This window comes from Festucalex cinctus, chromosome 2 (genome assembly GCF_051991245.1).
Source record: "Festucalex cinctus isolate MCC-2025b chromosome 2, RoL_Fcin_1.0, whole genome shotgun sequence".
NCBI classification, from domain to species: domain Eukaryota; kingdom Metazoa; phylum Chordata; class Actinopteri; order Syngnathiformes; family Syngnathidae; genus Festucalex; species Festucalex cinctus.
The window spans coordinates 23,541,033-23,555,533 of NC_135412.1; the positions used below are offsets into that span (position 1 = coordinate 23,541,033).

Here is a 14,501-nt window from a genome sequence, read left to right on the forward strand (position 1 = left end):
TTAAATGTCACTCCAGAAAGAAGAAATACTGTTTGAACTGACAATTAATGGGACCTTCCCCTTATTTGATTTCTCCTGTGGAACATGAACGTATGTATGCAGTGCACGTTTTCCTTACTGAATTCTGAACTTACAAACTGCCAGCTTGTTGTGAGGCCAGTTTTTGTACATAATGCATTATGCTTCTTCCTTGTTACCAAGACCCGTCTCAAAAGTACGTTTTAGTGCACTTTATATGGTCTTTGAATTTGTGGGTACTAAGTCTCTATTTTTTCTATTTGGGGGAAGGAAAAAACACACACAAAATCTAGGAATATATATTTATGTGGAATCCCCATTTACGCGTTCACTTTCGTGATTGTAATCTGCAGGCATGAGCAGAAATTAATTCATTTTGTAGACTGAGTCATGTTGCTCCATAGTGTTCAGTACATATAGAATAAATGTAGGTCAATATTTATTGTTATGTGTACCTGAAACCAAAAGGTAAGCATTGTAGGCTGGGCCCCAAAATGGGTCGAATTTCAAATGGTAGCATGGCAATAACAAACCTTTTGTTACCTTTCCACACTATCATCCTCAAACATAAATAAACTTGTCTTCTTTCCTTTCAATTGTGTCTGTCTCATTTTAAGTCAATAGGTTGGAAAAATACAACATGCAGATGAAATAAGTCAATATTCACACAAAACAGATTGTTTTTTTCTAAACTCCAGACAGACATCAGGAACAACGTAATGCAGTCTTGACAATGACGTCGACATCTTTTATTTGGAAGTACAAAAGCAATTCCCCAATGTGACAATCTTGCATGACATCATTACAGTAACTACAGTAACGTGCACTGATGAAATTTGAAGCCATGCAATTGAACAGGTGAGATACACACCTGCTCAGGCTCAAATGGATGATTGAACGACTGGATAAAGTGTTCTGTCCCCTCCAAATGATAGTCTGTTGATCATTTGTATGAGCTACTGTACTTGACATACACTTCTCATCAAGTCAAAATATGAAAGTTGCAGAGGGTTTCGGGGAAGTGATATTTGAAGTGTTATATGATTTAGCGTCATTGGGCTGCCGAGACAGATTGCCGGCTACTTGGATTAATAAAAATGTTATTATTCATGTTTGAAATAAAATTATATATATATATATGTATTGGGGGTGTCAAAATTACTGCATTAATTTGGAGTTAGTTTCTTTAATGCCACAATTTTATTAATTTTATTTAATTTTTTATAAACACGCAATTAATGACCACCTCTTACTTGGAAATTCTGTATTGGGGGAAATTCCAGTTGCACTGCAGCAGACATGTCCACGTCAAAATTTAGAAGTAATAAATTTCATAATAATGCATATGTTTGTGGAGACTGGGGTGAAGTTGTTTTTCAATTTGAAAAATGCACATAATTGCACTAGTTGATTCATGTTAAAGAACACAGTGAGCTGTCACCAATGTCTTACAAATGCAATTATGCCATCAAGTGGCAGAAAAATGACCAATACAAATTGATATACTTGTTTGTTACAGTAAAGTAGATATTTTTAATTTGAACTCAATTTTATGTTCAATTAACCTGCCATTAATGTCTTTGGAATGTGGGAGGAAACCGGAGCACCCGGAGAATGGCCACACAGGCAAGGGGAGAACATGCAAACTCCACCCAGGAAGGCCGGAGCCTCGCTTTGAAAAATCCAGCACAATAATACCTCACCCAACCCTGTCTTGTGACTTGGCCCTTGAACTTGGAACAGGCCCAGAATGAATCGTAAACAAGGAAGTCGTCTGCTGTGGCGCACTCTTCAGTTAGTTCCTCATTTCTCGCCTCATTTGCCACCAGGAGTAGGCAAAAGAAAGGGACCGCTTGACAGCAAAGGTAGGCACAGAAGGATAAATGTTCCATAGTGAGCCTTAAACGTGTTTTTGATGTTTATATTGATAGCATTACTTTTTTGTTTTGTAAGGATTCATCCGGGACAGGTTAATAATCACTGCAGATGAGTCACCAGCTCAGTCAGGTATTTCATGCAGCCACAAAATGTTTCATAGGCAGCACTATATGCATATACTATATATGTGGCCATCAAATAGATGTAATGTACACACAAAATGCTAATTTACAGCCACAAGATAATTTTGCCAATGAAATAGGTATGTATAAATAAATAGGCATAATAATAGGCACTTGAACTACTAATTTGTGGCCAGTGTAATTTGCACATGAAATACTAATTTGTGAGTTTCAACTCATTTTTGTTGCGTTTGTGGTTATACGGTAGTTTCCCTCTGAAGGCCCTGAAAAATACGGTAACTGCGACATTTAGCTACTATATATATATATATATATATATATATATATATATATATATATGAATATGAATGAACACACATTCACAACAGTGTATGTCTATAGAGCAGGGGTGTCAAAACTACGGCCCGGGGGCCATTTGCGGCCCGCCATCCATTTCTTAGTGGCCAGCGACATATGCTAAAAATGGCATTTGACTCAGTTCAAATAAAATAAAAACAAAAATGTTTGGAGATGGTCAAAGTAAGAAGGGAGGGTGTTGAAAAACAGGTGCTATTAAAGTTTTTTTTAGTTAACTAAAACGAATGAAAAAACTAAAATTCAAAACAACAATTTTGTTAATAAAAAAAAATGACAATGCTTTTTAAAAAAAGAAAAATAACTGAAAATACATTTTATATTGACAAAACTAACTAAAATAAAACTAACTATAATTATAGAAAAAATGTCCTTCGTTTTAGTCTTTGGTAATTAATTTAATATATGAGCCTTTGGGGATTATTTTAAATGTGATTTTTTAGTTCATTTATTTTGATATAAACCGACGTGGTGTTTTTTAAATATTGCGCACAAGTAATACACATTAAAAAACACAAAAAACTAAAACTAATACTGAAACTAACTAAACTAAGCATTTATTAAAGAACTAAAACTAATAAAAAACTCACAACCACCATAAAAACTAATTAAAACCAACTAAAAAAGAACTCAAAACAAGATAAAAACTAAAATGAAAAAATCCAAAACGATAATAACCCTACTGCCATATTACAAATAGATTGGTTTATATACTGTAGCATTTTTCTGAATATGCAAAAGCACAAAACAAATTATTTGTACAATTTTTAGGACTAAACACAATTTCTCTTCATAACATTATGTGGCCCTTGCGTCCTTCTGATTTTCTGTATGTGGCCCTCAAATGAAAAAGTTTGAACACCCCTGCTATAGACAAACAGTTGAATAATTTTTAAAATCTAAATTTTTGGGTCAAAACCAAATATTTGACCATGACGCAAATTCAAAATACACCGGAAGTGCCACAATGAAAGTTCAAGGAGGTCTGAGTGTTTTGATATTGAAAAATTAGATGAGTATAGTGATGATACTAAATTGTTTGTTATATAATAAGCACTTTATTTAATGAGTACTTTTAGTTTTAAGTGTCACTTTCATAAAGGTTGCGGGACTTACGGCAACATGTCTTCTTTGTTATTTTAGGTAGAAAATGCCAATCATGTCATGCCTGTGGCTCACCTCCAGAAGAGGAAACGTTTGCTGGACAAAATCCCAGAACGCGCACCTGAGATGCTTCCTTATGCTTACCTGCCCGGTCCCGAACCACGCCCGGGTCCTGAGCCACGCCCGGGTCCTGAGCCACGCCCGACTCCGGAGCGCACGCTCACATTATTTCAGTGGCAAATCGAACAGGAAGCGCAAAGGTATGAGGGCGTCGCTCCCGAGTTGCTCAGCTTGCAAGATGCGGATGGCGACACGTAAGTAACACGGATACGGAACCCGTAACGGCAATATCGTGAAAGGAAAATTGACACAAGATCGTCGTGTTCATGTCACGATATTGAAAGCGGCACATCCTCTTTTTTTTTTTTTTTTTTAAAGCAAGTTTCATTTGTGAAGTTTCAGCACCCTCTGGTGGTTACATTAGTGCAGTTTAATTTGAATTAGGCATATTTTGCCCACTGTGGCAGTTATCGCTCCTATAAATCAGTCATACCAGCAAATGTTTTTCTACATCTCCTTTTTTTGCCTGCTTGACTTTCTCCGAACACAGCATTGTGAACTATACATATTTATTTATTTATTTTTACTGCTCTTATGTAACAAAAACAATGTGCTTTTTTTTCCCCCAATATGGCATTTTTTAAGTAGAGAGAGAGAGAGAGAGAGAGAGAGAGAGAGAGAGAGAGAGAGAGAGAGAGAGAGAGAGGATTTAAGATTGATTGATTTGATTGATAAATTAGATAGTTACTCCAAAGTGAATGTATTAAGTTTGATTAACTCATAATGAATTCAATTTAATATATTCACATTGGATGAATTTGTTGATTATCATGTGTTACCAACTGAAGCGACTTTTTTTTTTTTTTTTTAAAGTTGGTCAACAATTCAATTTGCAATCTTCGACTGGTTCAACAATTCTATACATGGTAGAAAAAAAAAAACTGCGTTCTCTCGCAAAGACTGCGAGAACGCAGTTGTTTTGCGAGGGAAAGCAAAGTTGTTTTCGCCTACCATGTCACCTTAGGTGCGCTGCAAACACTTCCGGGTCATCTTCCATGTGACCAAAAGCGACGTGTAAACAAAGCAGTGGGAAAATACATGCTCCATCCTCGTCGCCTCGGGAAAGCTTTCCCACTGCTTTGTTTCTTGTTTACAAACGTTCCTTTTTTTTTTGCTTGCTTTATTAAACTAAAGACTAAGTACAGATCAGGATGATGAATTTAAAAAAATGGAACATATATCAATATACTTAAGTACAACACAAAACAAAGACAAATTTACAAACGTTCCATCCTCGTCACTTTTGATCACATGGAAGATGACCCGGAAGTGTTACGGCGCACATAAGGTGACATGGTAGGTAAAAAAAAAACCTTTGCGTTCCCTCGTAAAACAACATTGTGTTCTCTCGCCAAGATTGCGAAAGATGTTTTGCGAGGGAACGCATATTATTCCCCTACCATGTCACTTTAGGGGCTCCGTATTATCTGATAAATAGGTGCCACAAAAGAAAATCAAGCCAGCAATTGACCCATGCGTTGAAATTTTAAACGAAATGTCTAAATTGTAAATAATCTCGCATTTAGGTCAGTCCCTTTTGGGCCTCGTGTTGGGTTGGCTAAATTCACACTATTGAGGTTACTTTTGAGTCAACATTTTTAAGCGTGTACGTAAAGACAGAAAAACAGAACACAAAATACACAATTTGACGTGAATAAATAATAATGTTGGGGTAAAAACTGCTCAATTCCAGAGGCACACTCACTCGATGATCTGGCTTGACACACTTGTTGTGATGTGAATGACTTCCTGATGGCTTGCGAACGTCCCGTCCTCTGAGTTGTTTCTCTCGCAGGTGTCTTCACATAGCCGTGGCCCAAGGCCGAAGAGCTCTGGTCTACATGCTTGCTTCCAAGTTGGCAAACTATGGCGCTTTAGAGGTGAAGGAGCACAAAGGACAGGTAAGACCACATCCTCTTATGCCCGTAAAAGACACTTTACAAATGAACACGCGTGTAGCTGCAAGGCTCAAAATCATGAATTAATGTTTCTCGGCATACCATCCTATACATTTACAGTATCGAAATTGGAGAATATTTGAGACAGTACTTAGTTTTAAATTTGTGAAACATAAACGAGAGAACTTCAGACCTTTTACAACTTAAACGTATAAATTATATGCTTAATGCTGAAAAACTTGTATATTTTTTAATTAATGAATTAATTAATGAAAGAATTAAACTGTAATTCAACAAAAGATGCTTCTACCAAACCTAATAGGGTCTAAGGAACTGAGCGATAAAAGAAAAAGCAGCACATACCGTCCATTTATTATAGAGCCACCACTGATCTATATACAGTATATGATTGGATAGTCGATAGGTCAAGACTTTTGAGGTCGCGAGGCCGCCATATTGTTCCTCCCAAGAAACATTTCTCGGCATACGATCCTATACGTTTACAGTACCAAAATTGGAGAACATTTGAGACAGTACTTAGTTGAAACAGCATGAATTATGTTTTTAATTTGTTAAACATAAACAAGAGGACTTCAGACATTTTACAACTTGCTTAATGATGGTTAATGATTAGTACATCAAGAAACTTGTGTATATATATATATATATATATATATATATATATATATATATATATATATATTAGGGGTGTTAAAAAAAATCGATTCGGCGATATATCGCGATACTACATCGCGCGATTCTCGAATCGATTCAATAATTGGCAGAATCGATTTTTTTTTTTTTTTTTTTTTAGGATTCACACCTTGAGCATGGAAGGATGTTATATGAACGGAACATTAAGCCTTAATATTTTATTTTAATGCTGTTCAAACATGAAACAGATTACAACCTCTATAAGACTGAAATTTCAGATAAATAAATAATACATTTTCATATAAATCTTACACTCTACAAGCTTACTGATTAGTATTTTCTAAATTTGAATGAAAAAAATCGCAACAATCGACTTATAAATTCGTATCGGGATTAATCGGTATCGAATCGAATCGTGACCTGTGAATCGTGATACGAATCGAATCGTCAGGTACTAGGCAATTCACACCCCTAATATATATATATATATGTATATATATATATATATATATATATATATATATATATATATATATTTTATTAAAGAATTATAACTGTAATTCAACAAATGATGCCTCTGCCAGATCTAATATTGTGGTCTAAGGAACTGAGCAATAAAAGAAAAAGGTGGGCACATATGTTTTATTTTATTTTATTTATTTATTTTTATTTATTTATTTTTTATTTTTTTTACTTGTTAAAAAATATTGACCATCCTGCCACAAGCCCCGGCCTTATACTAAGTGCCTACAAGCTGTATATGTCTCATCTGCATGTATAACATATAGTTTATTATACTGAAAGCACTATATAAATAAAGATGACTTAACTTGACAAGTAGTCTGCTCCTGAGGTGGGAGTAACAAGATGGTCGCCCTGTGACGACTTGCACTGCCGTGTTTGGGCTATCAGCTACGCAGTCATATATACAGTGTTTTTTTTGTTTTGTTTTGTTTTTTAATTTTATTTTTTTTTAATATAGCACACAAGTAATACACTTTTTTTTTTAACTGAAACTAACAAACTAAAATAAAACTAAGCATTTATTAAATTAATTAAATTTAAAAAGAACTAACAGAACCACCCTGAAAACTATGAATTAAAACTAACTAAATTTATAAAAACAAAATTCAAAACGAAATCAAAACTAGCCAAAATGAAAAAAAATCCAAAACTATAATAACCCAGGTGCTTCATTGACTTTTCAGATTGTATCATCCAACGCAGAGAACGAAACACAAATGTGAACATGTACCATTTCCAAGTTGAGGACTAATTACAGTGAAGTGTCCAACTGTCTATTTCTAAGTGCAGTATTGCCTTGAGGTACGAGCGACCAAACTCGGTAGATCCGATCCGTTGTTGGGGCTGATTTTTTTATTTTTTATTTTTGCTTGCTACTTGGTCTGAGGGGAAAAAGTACGAGCAGAGTCTCGTGCATGTCGCGTGCGCCATCTTGTTCCCTCGAGTGCCGAGTCCGACTTTGTGCGTCCAGACGCCGCTTCAGGTTGCGGCGGCGGCCGATCAGCACCTCATTGTCGGCGACCTGCTGCTGCACGGAGCCAACGTCAACACCAGAGATTCGTGGGGTCGCTCACCTCTGCACGTGTGCGCCGAGAAAGGATTCTACCTCTGTCTGCAGGTTCGGAATTCACCAACCCGGTTCTTTGGAAGAGTTGAAAAAGTTACTTTTCATCTGCATCGTGTTTGAAGAACACATTTTTTTTTATACACTGAAAAAAAGAACACATTTTCACCATACAAATGTGGTCACCCTACTTTAATTACAGTGCTGCTTTGAGATACGAGTGACACAGTCATTCAGCTGTTTTCTTGCTTGGACTTGCGAGAAAATATTTGAGATATGAGCACCGTGTGGGGGCAGTGAACTTATCGTCATCTCACATCATATTACTCAGAAGTTTGGGACATAGTTTTACAATAGTTGAAAAAAAGAGGCATCAAGCTTTTTAATGCCACTCCCAGTTATTTTTTTTATTTTTTTTTGGACCCAATCAAAAAACTTTACCTTAACTCTTTCCCTGCTATTAACGTTAAGTGACGTCAACTACTTTTTGGGCAGCTCTGGTTTCACGAGTGAGCAGGGAAAAACAAAAAAAACAACAACATACTAGCTATAGCCAGCAGATGGCAGCATTGTATCTCTTTTCAATGGGCTGCCGGTGTATGAAATTACAATGAAACATGATAAATCTGAAGAAATCAAACGTTTTCAAGGATGACGTGAATGATCACAGCATTTGTCCCATTATATAATTCACAGAGCGTCACTAAACAAAAAAATATTTGCGTCAAAGTCACTGTTCTGCCGAAAATGTATCTTTTCACAAAAAGCTTGTTTTCTCCTTGTTTTTACTTGGTGTCACTCAAACTACCTATTTTCAAATGGTGATGACTAAAAAACGGAATAAGGTCGAATCCTATTTTTTTTTCTGAGTGGAATCAAATCTTTCACATGATATTCACCATGTTTATATAGTCATATGGCACACAATAGTCTGTTTGCCTTGAAAGATGAAATTGTCTTTTTTGGAGAACGTGTGGCTGTCGTCAAAGAGTTAAGATTTGCCCTGTTAGCTTAATGCTAACTCATAATAGCAAACACCATTGACAATTGCTAGCATGGATGATTACGGTGTGATATTGTGCGTCTCCGCAGAGTATCTGGAAGACATTCTCAGGATGTTTGCAGATGATTGATACTGAAATGCTCAATTTTGACGGTAGGTGTATTATTTTTATTTGTAATTTTTTCACCACTTGGCCAGAACGTGACAATTAAGTGTACGCTTCAAAATGTGTCTTCTTTCCTCTCGGAGGTCTAACTGCGCTTCATGTCGCCGTGTTGTCTCACAACGCGGTTGAAAATGAGTGGCAGAGACTGACTCAGACTCGAACCGGGGATCAGTGGCAGTACCAGCAGAGGGAGCTGCTCCAAAAGAAACACGTTTATGTTCAATGCGTGGAGGCTCTGCTGCTCATGGGCGCCTCCTGCGGGACCAAGGTAACGTTTACCAGCAACTTATTTTAATGGCTGACTTATTTTGACATTAAAGTCCAGAAGAGCAAATTGTCATTTATTCATAGTTATGAAGAAAAAGAAAATCTTTCCACAATATGCTGCTCATAAAGTACACAATCCAGTTGAAATCGCGACACAGCTGTTTTTCCTTCTCGCAGGACTTGAAAAGCGGACGGACATGTTGGCACATGGCGGCCGAAGAGGCCAATTGTCAACTGTTGAACGTCTTCCTCAAGCAGCCGACGGCGTTCAGCAGCGTCAACCACAAGGTGATGTGAGAGAGAGAGTCCATCCATTCATTTTCTAGACCGGGTATTCCTCACACGGGTCGCGGGGATGCTGGAGCCTATTTCAGCTGGCTCTGGGCAGTAGGCGGGGGACACCCTGAACTGGTTGCCGGCCAATCGCAGGGCACACAGAGACGAACAACTATCCAGACACACAAGCACACCTAGGGACAATTCGGGGCGCCCAATTAACCTGCCATGGATGTCTTTGGAATGTGGGAGGAGACCGGAGTACCCGGAGAAGACCCACGCAGGCACGGGGAGAACATGCAAACTCCACCCAGGAAGGCCGGAGCCTGGACTCGAACCCGAGTCCTCAGAACTGGGAGGCGGACGTGCTAACCAGTTATTCCACCATGCCGCCAGAGAGAGAGTCTCTCATGGCAAAGTGTGAAATAGTGATGGGCATTGCAGTTCTTTTAGGTGAATGAAATACTAGAATCATCCATCCATCCATCCATTTTCTTGACCGCTTATTCCTCACAAGGGTCGCGGGGGCTGCTGGCGCCTATCTCAGCTGGCTCTGGGCAGTAGGCGGGGGACACCCTGGACCGGTTGCCAGCCAATCGCAGGGCACACAGAGACGAACAACCAACCACACTCACAAGCACACCTAGGGACAATTCGGAGCGCCCAATTAACCTGCCATGCATGTCTTTGGAATGTGGGAGGAGACCGGAGTACCCGGAGAAGACCCACGCGGGCACGGGGAGAACATGCAAACTCCACCCAGTAAGGTCCGAGCCTGGACTCGAACCGGAGACCTCAGAACTGGGAGGCGGACGTGCTAACCAGTTATTCCACCATGCCGCCAGAGAGAGAGTCTCTCATGGCAAAGTGTGAAATAGTGATGGGCATTGCAGTTCTTTTAGGTGAATGAAATACTAGAATCAGTTCATTTAAAAGAACCGTTCAAAAGATTCATTCACCGAATCATTAACCCTACTTTGTAACCCTACTTTGAAACCCTAATCCTAATTCGAAACCCTACTTTGAAACACCCTAATTCAATTTTGAAACCATATGTTGAAACCCCAGATTAAAAATCCTGTTTAAAACTATAGTCCTACTTTAAAAGCCCACTTTGAAACCCTACTTCAAAACCCCAACGCTGGATTGAAAATCCTAACCCTAATATGAAACACCACTTTGAAAGCATAACCCTACTTTGAAACCTTAACCCTGATTTGAAAGCCCAACCCTACATTGAAAATCCCGTTTAAAACCCCAATCCCCCACTTTAAAATGAACACTCGCTTGTCCAATGCACATCATACTGAACTATGAAAAGATAGCGTACCGCAAACTGCGTGTCTGAGAGTTGCTGGTGGTTGCAGACGTTCAGCGGCAACACGGCCCTGCACATCGTCAGCTCGTTACAAGCGCATCCCACGCAGCCGGAGGCGCTGAAGTTGCTGATGTCGGCGGGAGCCGATCCCACCGCCAGAAACTCGGACAACGAGCTCCCCTGGCAGCTGGCGCCGGGAGGAAGCCTCGCTGAGACGGTAAGCGGCTTGGAAATTGAAATTCATCCTTTCACAAGTTAGTTTTGAAGCAAAAGCAGGTAATCCATGATTGGATATCAACGGCATGAAAAAGTGAAAATCAGCATTTTTCCACCTCCACTTTTCGGAATCAAACTGTAGTAAGCCTCAAACCAGGCGATGATTTTATTACTGCTTCATTTCATTCTTTCTTTCTTTCTTTTTTTTTTTTTTTTATCTTGAACTTCAGGTGCGTCAGATCCTGAGAGGCCAACACGTTGATGCGTAACGCAATCCAGAACAGAACAGAACACTGTCAGTCAGACAGTCCAGAATGTCAATATTTGCCTCACAAGGCAGATGGTGGTTGTTTCAGTGAAACAAATCTTTTGGATGTAATACTCAATGAGCAAGCATGCATAAATAAATATTTGCATGTATACATTATACATTATGGGTGTCAGGCCATTACATTTCTTTAATCGTAATTAATCGCATAGTTAACTCACGATTAATCACAAATTTTATTATATGCTCTTGTGTTTTCATACTCTTAAAAGTGGGGAAAAAAACGGTAAATAGAAATATGGTTGCATCTTTTAGTTATTGATACAGTAATTTCATCATAATTCATAAAATTGAGTTGACGTCAGAACGAGTGTGATATTGATTTGCGTTGAGGTTCTTTTTCTGCCACTAGATGGCATCACTGCATTTGTAAGACATGGTGACAGCTCAGTGCATTTTTGCTTTTCCAATTAAGTTATCTGATCTTCAACATGAAGTAACGTGTGAAATTCTGCATATTTTTCAAATTGTAAAATCCAACTTGTGCCCAGTCTCCACAAATTGATGCATTATTATGACATTTATTACTGCTGAATTTTGACGCAGACGTGTCTGCTGCGTTGCGACTGGAGTTCCCCCACTGCAGGCTTGTCCAAGTAAGCGGCACTTGCTACAGTTCAAGGAACTTGAAATGAACTAAAAATGGACGCAGTAATTCTGACACCCCTAATATACATATATACACGTCAGTGTGTGACACACAGTGGTACTTATTTTAACATTAATATACATAACACTAAGTGCAAACATCGCACAGAAAACAATTTTATGTGGCAATTGTGATGAAATGTTTTTTTTTTTAAGACTATTATAGGTCATGTATATAAAATGAGTAAATGTTTTTCAGAATTGTGATTTAAACCATCTACTTTGACTATACTTTTTTTTTTTTTGTATTTTACGTAAATACAGCATCTTACACCTTATTTCCTTGTGAATTTTAACATTGTCAATAAAGTTGATTTGAAATGGCAACGAAGCGTCGGGTAGTATGTGCATTAACCTTTTCAAGTTGATCAATCTTATCTATATTTGTGTTTGCTGATCAAGCCATATAGTTGTTGTTGTTGTTGACTTAATGTCAACTTCGACATCACCTTCCATGTCTTTGTTCATGCCAGGACTTGAATTTTGTGAGGAAAGTCTTTAAAGTCTTATATGGCGTTAGAATCATGCCAAAACTCAAACACAAAAAACATGATCTATGTACACAAAACGTGATCTACACACACAAAGAAACATATCCATCCATTTTCTGAACCGCTTACTCCTCACAAAAACAGCCTTTTTTTTTCTTTTTAAAAAAATCTTCAACCATATATACTTCATTTTAAATTTATTTCATTTTCCATTTTCTTGACCGCTTATTCCTCACAAGGGTCGCAGGGGGTGCTGGCGCCTATCTCAGCTGGCTCTGGGCAGAAGGCGGGGGACACCCTGGACTGGTTGCCAGCCAATCGCAGGGCACACAGAGACGAACAACCATCCACACTCACAAGCAAACCTAGGGACAATTCAGAGCGCCCAATTCATTTAAAATTTATATATATAAAAAAAAATTTCCGCTGTGGGTCGTGACGAAAAGAACAAGATCCCGGATACAAGTGGCCCAAATGAATTTCCTCCTCAGGGTGTCCGGGCGGTGGACAAGAATTAAACAGGACACATTTTCCATGTCATTATTGTTCCATTTTATAATTTGTTTCACATATATTTTATAATTTTTTTCCACATACATGAAACTGACAAGTGAATGGCACAAATGTTGTTTGTTCCTAGCAAGAACACATGATTTCATTTGTGGCAAAAAACATCTGAAGTTACACAAATGAATCAGATTGACAAACATTGTGTTGGTTGGACATATGGCACATCCAAATTGTTTACATTTCAACATTATATTTTACTGCACTCAATAAAAGAATCTAATCTAAAGATATCTGAGATTTGATTGAAATTTCATTAAGGCATGAAATGAGAAACGAGGCAATGACGACGACTGCATCGCAACAGACAACATGAACACGACATATTCAATAAATTATTTGACAATATTGAAAAATAAAATGTGTATGTGCCTATAATTAATCATAATTTTAGAATAAATAACATGCTGTTGCATATGACAGCATCTTTCATGAATAAATATACCCTCATAGATATTTACTGCATTTAAATGGACAATCAGTGAGCCCTAGTGCCATCTAGTGGTCAAAGAATGACCACATTTGGCAAGCCTACCCCACCAATGCTTATTTTGCGAGAACAAATGAGCATCTCGGCGAGCGACGGCAACTTGGCAGCCGTTGTGAATCCCGGCGTGCGACGTCAAAAGGCTGAGCTAGCTGGAAATAGCTGGAGCAGCTAGCAAGAGTGGCTAGCGGGAGGAGGTCATTTTTTAAAAATGTGTATTACTTGTTTGCAATATTTAATAAACACCATGGTTTCTATTGGCTGCTGCGAGATGACGTCACTTACGTGTGACACACTTTCTGTTCACCTTGTTCCGGTTAATATTAAAATAAATGTTCTTAGTATCACAGTTAAAATCATCCCCAAAGACTTGTGCATTAAATTACCGAAGGACGAAAAACGAATTTTTGCAAAATAGTTAGTTTTGTAAACACAAAATGTAGTAACAGTTTTCGTTTTTTAAAAAGCATTTTCGTTTTTATTTTATTTTATTTTTTTTTTAATTTTAGTTTTTTTTTTTGTTATAATTATTTTTTTATTTAAATGTATCTCAGATTTTTTTAATGCAAATTATTTCTATGTAAATATTGACTTTGATGGGGAAATTCAACTTACGTTGAAATTCGGGTTACATCGCGAGCAACGTAACTCGAGGACTCCCTGTATGTATGTATGTATATATATATATTTTTTTATGTGATACAAGTACATATTTCTTTGCATACTGTTGACATAAATAGTTGTTTTTTTAAAAGGAATAAATAATTAGTTTACCACTAGATGGCGCCAAGGATCACTGAATGTCCCTTTAATGATAGAATTTGCGAATTCTCTGAGCGCTGCGAAAATATACATTCTGTTATCGAAGAGAATATAACTTGATTGTAACTGTCACAGTGTTGTAGACGTATATTGTGTATGTTTTGTACATTATACATATATATATATATATATATATATATATATATATATATATA

The 14,501-nt window shown here is 37.6% G+C and overlaps 2 protein-coding genes across 4 annotated transcripts in view; both read left to right on the forward strand.

Annotated features, from left to right (window-relative positions):
- LOC144014208 (glycerol kinase-like) overlaps window positions 1-614 on the forward strand; it is an 11,938-nt gene extending 11,324 nt beyond the window's left edge. For all 3 annotated transcript variants that reach the window (XR_013282426.1, XM_077513842.1, XM_077513843.1), the window contains one exon: window positions 1-614. This exon is cut by the window's left edge and continues 51 nt beyond it. The gene's annotated coding sequence lies outside the window, so the exon portion shown is untranslated.
- Window positions 615-2,004: 1,390 nt separating this feature from the next.
- Window positions 2,005-12,288, forward strand: nfkbiz (nuclear factor of kappa light polypeptide gene enhancer in B-cells inhibitor, zeta). The gene is made up of 9 exons (XM_077513805.1): window positions 2,005-2,025; window positions 3,537-3,811; window positions 5,413-5,518; window positions 7,665-7,811; window positions 8,850-8,913; window positions 9,010-9,194; window positions 9,371-9,481; window positions 10,837-11,004; window positions 11,234-12,288. The coding sequence occupies exons 1-9, from the start codon at window positions 2,005-2,007 to the stop codon at window positions 11,270-11,272; spliced, it is 1,116 nt and encodes a 371-aa protein (XP_077369931.1). The 3' UTR covers window positions 11,273-12,288.
- Window positions 12,289-14,501: the final 2,213 nt, after the last annotated feature.